This window comes from Ammospiza caudacuta, chromosome 22, assembly GCF_027887145.1.
Source record: "Ammospiza caudacuta isolate bAmmCau1 chromosome 22, bAmmCau1.pri, whole genome shotgun sequence".
Classification (NCBI taxonomy): Eukaryota; Metazoa; Chordata; class Aves; order Passeriformes; family Passerellidae; genus Ammospiza; species Ammospiza caudacuta.
In genome coordinates, this window is record NC_080614.1 from 9,621,082 (window position 1) to 9,629,823 (window position 8,742).

The 8,742-nt window shown below is 56.1% G+C and overlaps 1 protein-coding gene across 1 annotated transcript; it reads right to left on the minus strand.

Moving 5' to 3' along the window:
* Positions 1-21: 21 nt before the first annotated feature.
* CA6 (carbonic anhydrase 6) lies at positions 22-8,742 on the minus strand. The gene is made up of 8 exons (XM_058818564.1): positions 8,599-8,742; positions 5,241-5,389; positions 3,990-4,085; positions 3,471-3,537; positions 2,865-3,022; positions 1,586-1,709; positions 1,144-1,242; positions 22-635 (listed from the first exon to the last, which is right to left on the minus strand). The coding sequence occupies exons 1-8, from the start codon at positions 8,618-8,620 to the stop codon at positions 22-24; spliced, it is 1,329 nt and encodes a 442-aa protein (XP_058674547.1). The 5' UTR covers positions 8,621-8,742.

Consider the following 8,742-nt stretch of genomic DNA (forward strand, 5'->3'; position numbering starts at 1 on the left):
TGCCCTGAGGCAGGGCTGTGCTCACTGGCAGCTGGAGTCAGGCTGCAGAAGGACCCCCCCGAGCAGGGCCATGGGGGTCTGTCCCCAGGCTATGACATCCCCCGTGGGCTGCCCTGCCTTGCAGAGTGCCAGCGCCCGAACCTCGGCGGCGCTGAGCACCCTGCTCCACAGGCTCACCCGGCTCAGCCAGCCTGCCAAGCCGTTGGAGAACGTGCCCAGCAGAGGGTCCCTGGCCTTGCCCAGCAGCAGCGAGCCCCCGGCCCGGGTCACGTAGCCCTTCTGGATGCTCCTGGCTTTGCCAGCTGCCCCGTTGAGCCAGAGCGTGGCCGTTCCCTCTGGGGCTGCCCAGGTGACGCAGTGGTGCAGCCAGCCCTGCGCCCCGTGCTGCAGGGGGAAGCTGAGGAAGTGCCCTCCCAGCCAGAGCCCCAGCTCTGAGCCCACGGTCACCTCCAGCTCGTGCTCGCTCTCCCCAGTGGAGTAGGACAGGACGGTCTGGCTGCCCTGGGGCTGGGCTCTGCTCCAGAAGCACAGCGTGAGGGCTTGCAGGGACACGGCACGGAGGGGATGCACCTCCACAAAGCTCTCAACGTTTTCCACGGGGAAGTAGAAAGCTGGAAAGGTGCTGGATTTGGTATCTGGAATAACCCAAAACCAGCAGTTACATTTCCTGTAAACCAGCCAGATTCTGGAGGCCGGCACCCACAGAGCTGGTAGGGCCGTGCAGTCTGAGCTCCCAGCTATGCTGTGTGTTGTGCCAGCAGGGAAGGGCTTTGGAATGATGAAAAGCTGAGCTGAGCTCCTCCACAGAAACATTTGGGCAAAAAATGGCTTTCCCTCTTTCCTCCCTTTTCTCATGCTGTATAAAATAGAGGTGAGGGTTATTTATCCTGGGGGAACTGAGCTGAGCATTTTTACTGTTTGTAAAAATGTGCTCCCATGTGGCAGGAGAGAGCTGCAGCTGCTGTGGGAGTAGCTGGCTTAGGGCTGGCCTTGATGATGGTGAAGGATTTCCATCAGCAGGCCCAGATATGGCACAGAATTCTACCTGTGTGTGCCAGTGCCAAAGCTGTCACTGGTTTGGGCCACCAAGCTCAGCGGGGCTCTCCACCCTCACAAGGTGAGGGGACTCAACCTGTGTCTTACCTGTGTGGCTCAGTCCATTCAGCAACTCTCTCTTCATGTCCTGGAGCTGCATCTGGATTTGGTCCAGCCTGAGGGTGAATTCCTCCGGATCACACTGTGCTGGAGCAATCAGAGAGCTGCACTTACAGAGGGCTGGCACCTGCACAAGCTGCATTTTCCAACCGGAGCAGAAGCTGCTTCAAACTGCAGCTCCTCTCCTCAGTGTGGCTGCCCAACCAGAGCTGTTCCTGCAGCTCCATGCGCCAGACACAGCTGAGCTGAGGCTCCCGACGCGGTGCCAGGTGGCACCAGCTGCCCCGGAGGTGTGACAGCCCCAGGGCAGGGGAGGCACGGGGACAGCTCCGCCCGAGCAGGGACACTGCCCTCCCAGGCAGGGACTGCAGCCTGTCCGAGCACAGGGCCTGGCAGTGTCACACCCTCCCCCAGGGTCCCCTGGCCCTACCCTGGCCCCGCTGGGCACGGAAGGATGCCTCCACCACGCGGCCCCGCAGCGGCTGCGCGTGCCGGTAATCGTTGCGCAGGGTGCGGTTGTGCCAGTCCAGCAGCGTGTTCTCCAGCAGCTGCACCTGCCACGGGACAGGGACAGGGCACGGGGACATCACTCAGGGCACAATGACACAGGGACATCACTCGGGGCATGGGGACAGCAGCTGTGCCCAGACCTGCAGTGCGGAATGGCACAGGGACATTACAGAGGGCACAGGGACATTACAGAGGGCACAGGGACATTACAGAGGGCAGAGGGACAGCAGCTGTGCCCAGACCTGCAGTGCAGAATGGCACAGGGACAGCACAAAGGGCACAGGGACATGGCAGAGGGCACAGGGACATCACACGGGGCATGGGGACAGCAGCTGTGCCCAGACCTGCAGTGCACACCCTGCAGCTGGGGATTGCACTGAGGATCACACAGGAATCCTCAGGGTCTCTCGCTGAGCAGCAGCTGGGGAAGGAACAGGACTGAGGGCCCTTATCAGCCAATTCGTGATAAGAGCTGGGGGAGTTCTGGGCTCCTGCCTGAGGACAGCAGGGATGGATATTCTGCTGCTATTCAGTGCTTTTCTCACAAGTGCCCTCCAGCCTTCCCCTGCCAAAAAGAGTATTTCTATTTCAAAGAGCACACTGTGATCTCCCACTACTGTGGTCTCGGTTTTATCTTTTTCTTCTCCTGGAAGAAAATGTTTCTGATGCTTCTTTATTATTTATTAACTTTAAAGCATTACTTTCAGTGTGAGTCTAGACACAGAAAAACCCTGAAATACCTTCTAAAATCGGCCAATTATTCTGTAATTATTTTAATGTTATGGTTTTTTTGGTGGTTTTTTTTTTTTTTTTTTTTGCTTGGTTTTTTTATTTTTGGCTTGTTTTTTTTTTTCAGGTGGTTTTTTTTGGTGGTTTTTTTTTTTTTTTTTTGGCTTGGTTTTTTTTTCAGGGGGATTCTCTTGCAGTAGTTTTTGCCTTGTTAATCTCATGGGTCTCTTCCTTTTTTATAGTGCTCCAGGGTGGCTGAGCTTTGCTGAGCAGAGTTTTGTGATCAGTCACCAGAGCTTGGTGACAGCTGCACAGCCTGGCCCTGCTGCCAGGCAGAACAACAGGCACCTGGAACTCCAGGAATCCGCCCCAAATCTCTGTGGGAGAGGTGCCCCAAGAGCTCTGTGTTCCCTGGAGGGCAGAAAGGGAACACCCAGAGGGAGGAGGAGCTGGGGAGAGGCAGCGCTGACCTGAGTGTGGGACAGGACAATGGGCGAGTGGAAGATGGTCCAGATGACGCTCTCGGAGCACGGAGGGGTGGTCAGGGAGCCCTGGTACCTGTAGAAGTGGGAGAGGTTTTCTGGCAGCATGGCTTGGATGTCCAGGGAGCTGAGAGTTGTGGAGTGACCTCCAAAGGAAGCAGAGATGGTATCAGCAGTTAATGGGGCAGCACTCTTGGAGCTGGGGCTGGCAAAGCCCTCTGGCCCATCAGAACTGTGGTGGAGCCGGGAGGAGATGGAGAGGCACGAGAGGCCCTTTCTGGGCCTGTGCTCTGTCAGACAGACGTGTCTGGGTCCTGGGGGTGCTGGGCAGTGCTCTCAGTGCTCTGCCGGTGCCTGGGGTGCTCCAGGAGGCATCAGGGGCTGTGCAGGCTGCAGGAAGCTGCTGTTTGGTGCTGCACACACCTCCAGGAGTGCATTTATTGCAGCCCTGAGCCCCCTCCCCACAGCTCTGGGGTGAAATTGTGCTGGGCTGAGGATGCTCTGCCAGCACAGCAGCAGGAAAAGGGCAGTTCCCAGTGTGCACACACAGGCTGGGAGCTACCAGGGACAGAGGAAGGCACTGCCAGGTCTTACCTGCAAACCTGATCCTTGCCAGTTTGGAGATGAATTCGCTGTAGTAGGTGTTCTCAAAGTGCCCATCCTAAACACAGCACAGACACTTGATCAATGGTGTGACCTGCCTGTCCTTCTCACTGCTGAGCACTTGGGGGGAGACAAAGAGAACAAACACCACCACAGGTCCCCTGATGGGCTGGACAATGCTCAGGTTTGTACAGCTTGGGCAGAACAGTGAACAGGATTCTTTTTTACTACTTTAAAATTCAAGTGTTCCCACTGGCAAAGCAGAGCAAGGCTAGGAGGCACAGCAGGGAAATCCCACCTGATATTCTCATATATGGGAGATATATATATAAAATACTACTTAAGGGGCAGTTTTCTGGGGCTCCCAAGGGGTTTTGGCTGGTGCTGTGTGAAGCCCAGATGGCCCAGGGGAAGCAGCACAGCCCCTAAAGAGGGCCAGCTGTGCAAAGCTCGTGTCTCAGGGAGGTTTTGCCCAGGCAGTGCCCCTGCCCCAGGCTGGCTCACACCTACCGTGTACAGGAAGGCCAGCACAGCCAGCCCCTGGGGCTTGTCCTTGGCTTCCTCAAAGCTGGAGTAGTTGGCAGAGTCGTAGTGGACAATGTGCAGCTGCCAGGAGAGAGAGGGGGTCATTCAGCAAGGAGTGATGAGTGGCTCCTGCAGGGTTAGAGGGACACACTGGCGGGACAGACACCCTGCCAGTTTGTGCTGTTTGTGCCTCAGAGCGGGCCAAAAGGTTTAACAGGTTTGTGGTGACTGTGGGGGAACACCTCTGAAGGACACGAGTGCTCTCACCATGGCTTTTCTTGGAGTTTTCTGTGCCAGCACTGTCAGACTCAGCCCTGGCATTGCCCTGCTTTCCCCTGGCCTCCCTGCAGGCTGTGTGGGGTGCAGCCCCCCTTTCCCATTACCCTGCTTTCCCCTGGCCTCCCTGCAGGCTGTGTGGGGTGCAGCCCCCCTTTCCCATTACCCTGCTTTCCCCCTTATCTCCCTGCAGGCTCTATGGGGTGCAGCCCCCCTTTCCATTGCCCTGCTTTCCCCCTTATCTCCCTGCAGGCTCTATGGGGTGCAGCCCCCCTTTCCCATTGCCCTGCTTTCCCCCTTATCTCCCTGCAGGCTGTGTGGGGTGCAGCCCCCCTTTCCCATTGCCCTGCTTTCCCTTTCCCTCCCTGCAGGCTCTATGGGGTGCAGCCCCCTTTCCATTGCCCTGCTTTCCCCCTTCCCTCCCTGCAGGCTCTATGGGGTGCAGCCCCCCTTTCCATTGCCCTGCTTTCCCCCTTATCTCCCTGCAGGCTCTATGGGGTGCAGCCCCCCTTTCCATTGCCCTGCTTTCCCCCTTATCTCCCTGCAGGCTGTGTGGGGTGCAGCCCCCCTTTCCATTGCCCTGCTTTCCCCCTTATCTCCCTGCAGGCTCTATGGGGTGCAGCCCCCCTTTCCCATTGCCCTGCTTTCCCCCTTCCCTCCCTGCAGGCTGTGTGGGGTGCAGCCCCCTTTCCATTGCCCTGCTTTCCCCCTTCCCTCCCTGCAGGCTCTATGGGGTGCAGCCCCCCTTTCCATTGCCCTGCTTTCCCCCTTCCCTCCCTGCAGGCTGTGTGGGGTGCAGCCCCCCTTTCCATTGCCCTGCTTTCCCCCTTCCCTCCCTGCAGGCTGTGTGGGGTGCAGCCCCCTTTCCCATTGCCCTGCTTTCCCTCTTATCTCCCTGCAGGCTCTCTGGGGTGCAGTCCCCCTTTCCCAGTGAGCCCCAGATCCCTGATCCCCACGAACCTCAGCGAAGTAGCGCATGCCGTCGATGGTGTGCTCCGAGCCGCTGCTCTCCAGGTCCAGCCCTCCCCAGTGCAGGTGCATCTGCACAGCTGTGTACACACCTGGCAGCCCTCGGGAGATGTTCATGGTGGGTGGCAAGTCGATCTGAACTGAAGGAGGACAGGGTTGGAGGCAGCAGGGGGGGCAGCCTTGCCCGTCCCTGTGGTGGCACCTCCTGGAAGGAGCGGGCACCGTCACCACCCCGGCGTGGGAGGGAAAACGGTGAAATTTAAAACTTTGTGTGCTTAAAACCTTTCCTGGGCTCAGGCTGGTGCAGGCACGAGCAGGACTGGGCATCCCCAGCTGTGCCTGCAGACCCCTTCTCCCCTGAGAGCTCTGGCATTGGCAGCGGGCACTAATGAAAGCTTCAATGCTCGGCTCACCCAGCTCAGCACATCTGGCACAGGTCTGTTAACCAATTCCTATCCAAGGCAGAAAAGGGGAATGGGAATCAACACAGCCAGTGGCCTCATCTGTTATCACAATTCCCAGTGAGGCCCAGCCCTTCTGGGAACGCCCTGCAGGTTTGAAAAGGCTGTGTCACTGCTGAAGGATTTGTGGAGACAAACCTCTTTTCTTCTCCTTGCCAAGGAGAAGTCACAAACCCTTTGTCTTCCTGCTAATTCCCTGCCAGAAATCATAGATTATGTTAATATATCTAGGAGTGGAAGTGGAGAATTGCCTCATCTAAATGAAAGCCCCCAGCATGTTACAAAAACTAGCAACTATCCTTGCAAAATGCAGCACAACATATTATTAATTAATCATAGTTTGGGTTTCTGAGGAGTTTCTTTTGTTTGCGAACTGTTTATAGACAGACAAGATGAAAGCATGTTTCCTTTTAATATCCCAAAGGCTCTAGAGTGGGAGGGATAACACAATCTGCCTTTTTCATGAGTTCCCTGCTGACTGCCTGCCATAACGAGGGTTATTTACTTCAAGCACCTCACCAGGGTTTCTACTTCCTACAAAACACAGCCAGGGAATTGTGCTGTGAGTTTGTAACAAGCTCGAGGCTCCTCTAAGACATTCCAGGCAAATATTTGCTGCAAGCAAAAGGCAGGGAGCAGCCTGGCTTGCTTCTGCTTTTCCCCCACGTGGAGTGTGAGTGGGGAGTGTGAGTGCTCCATGGAGTGTGAGTGGGGAGTGTGAGTGGGGAGTGTGAGTGCTCCATGGAGTGTGAGTGCTCCATGGAGTGTGAGTGGGGAGTGTGAGTGGGGAGTGTGAGTGCTCCATGGAGTGTGAGTGCTCCATGGAGTGTGAGTGGGGAGTGTGAGTGGGGAGTGTGAGTGCTCCATGGAGTGTGAGTGCTCCATGGAGTGTGAGTGGGGAGTGTGAGTGGGGAGTGTGAGTGCTCCATGGAGTGTGAGTGGGGAGTGTGAGTGCTCCATGGAGTGTGAGTGCTCCATGGAGTGTGAGTGGGGAGTGTGAGTGCTCCATGGAGTGTGAGTGCTCCATGGAGTGTGAGTGCTCCATGGAGTGTGAGTGCTCCATGGAGTGTGAGTGGGGAGTGTGAGTGGGGAGTGTGAGTGCTCCATGGAGTGTGAGTGGGGAGTGTGAGTGCTCCATGGAGTGTGAGTGGGGAGTGTGAGTGGGGAGTGTGAGTGCTCCATGGAGTGTGAGTGCTCCATGGAGTGTGAGTGCTCCATGGAGTGTGAGTGGGGAGTGTGAGTGGGGAGTGTGAGTGCTCCATGGAGTGTGAGTGCTCCATGGAGTGTGAGTGGGGAGTGTGAGTGGGGAGTGTGAGTGCTCCATGGAGTGTGAGTGGGGAGTGTGAGTGCTCCATGGAGTGTGAGTGCTCCATGGAGTGTGAGTGGGGAGTGTGAGTGCTCCATGGAGTGTGAGTGCTCCATGGAGTGTGAGTGGGGAGTGTGAGTGGGGAGTGTGAGTGCTCCATGGAGTGTGAGTGGGGAGTGTGAGTGCTCCTGCTCTGCCAGGCGGTGGAGAATCAGCTGGGCTGAGCAGGGAGAGTGCAGCTGAGCCTTCCCCAGCACTGCTGCTCTGCAGCTTGGCCCCTGGCCATGCCTGCCTGCAGGGACAGCAGCACAGCCACCCTGCCTGCTCAGCCCTGGCCATTTGGGGTTTGGCTCTGAGAGCCTGTAAGGAGAGTCCTGCTGTAAATCCCTCTGCTGTCCCTTTCAGATCTGCTGAGTGCTTTCCCTGAGAGATTCTGCTGCCCTGTCCCATCTCACTGAAGCCAGTAGAAAAGCCCAGCCTGACTCACAGGAGCTGTCAATAGCACAGCCGTTTGTCTTTGTGCTTTAGGAAACTGCCCCGCATCAGAAAAGCATTGTTGGGAAGTTAACAAAAGAACGGACAAATACACACATGTGGTCAAAAAAGCTAAACCTGCAAGAATTAATGTCTAGGCAGGCAGGGCAGTAGTGCTGACAGAGAGCTCCGGGCTGAACGCTGACTTGGTGCGGCCACACAAAAGGAGTTTCAGTTTTCGGGGGCACAATCACAGCAGTCTTCCCCTGCTGGCACTCCCCTGCCTGCCCTCACCCCGGGTTTCTCTCTCCTTGTTGCAGGCAGGAAGGAAGAGCTGCTGTGCAGGACTCAGGAGCTGACAGCTTTTTGCTGCCATCACCTTCCCAAAGCACTCATCCTCTCTCCCCTGCAGCCATCAGGAAATTCTCTCACTGCTCATCTGTAGTCCAAAGGCGTTATCCCAACAGCACCAGCTGATGAATTATTTAGGCAATGAATTACAGATTGCAGCAGGGGGATCTGGGATCTCCTAAATGATAAGCATTGCCCTGAAACTGGGTAGCCAAAGGCTGGGTTTTTAACGTGTGCTGTGCTTCAGTTTCCTTTCCTGAGCCCCAAAACACCAATCCTCTGGTGAGGGAGGGATCCTCCTCTGCCTTGTACTCAGGGTGACCTACATCCAACCAAACCTGGGATGCAAAGGTTCCATTCCTGTCACAGGATTCATGCACAAGCCAAAAGATGCATTTTTCTGAAAGCAGAGGAGTCAGTCTGAATGCAGTGTGCCCCAATACCACCCACTGCTGAACGCCTGTTGTCTTGCAGCACATTAAAGGAGAGGATCAATCTGGAATTCTCCAGCTGCATTTTATTCCCTTTTCATGTCCAACAGAGAAAATACCTTGCAGAAACCTAACTGCCTTTTATTTGCCTGATTTATTTATGTATTTCTGGAGAGCTTTGCTGCCTGACTGAGGAAAACAGCAAACCTAAGGGAGCAGAATGAGGTGAGATGGCAAAGCAAGGTGAGTTCAGAACAAGGGCATTGTCTGGGGATGCATTTCCAAGCTGAAACACAATATGTGTTCCTGCAGTGCCCCAGCCTTACCAGAGTGGCCATTGTTGGTCATCCTGAGCTGCCCCTGCAGGGGCTCATCGTAGCCACCGAGCTCCAGCTGCAGCGTGGGGTTGAACCTCACCTTCCTCCTCTGGATGTCAATGGGGGACTGCTGCTGGCCAGCGCAGTCTGGGA

Excerpts from the sequence above, each read along its gene's own strand:
- CA6 (XM_058818564.1), bottom strand. The coding sequence starts at position 8,620 with ATGACCAACAATGGCCACTCTG. Across the intron at positions 3,023-3,470 it reads GGCAAGGATCAGGTTTGCAG|GTCACTCCACAACTCTCAGC; the intron begins GTAAGACCTGGC and ends CTTCCTTTGGAG. Across the intron at positions 1,710-2,864 it reads TTGTCCTGTCCCACACTCAG|GTGCAGCTGCTGGAGAACAC; the intron begins GTCAGCGCTGCC and ends GTCCCGTGGCAG.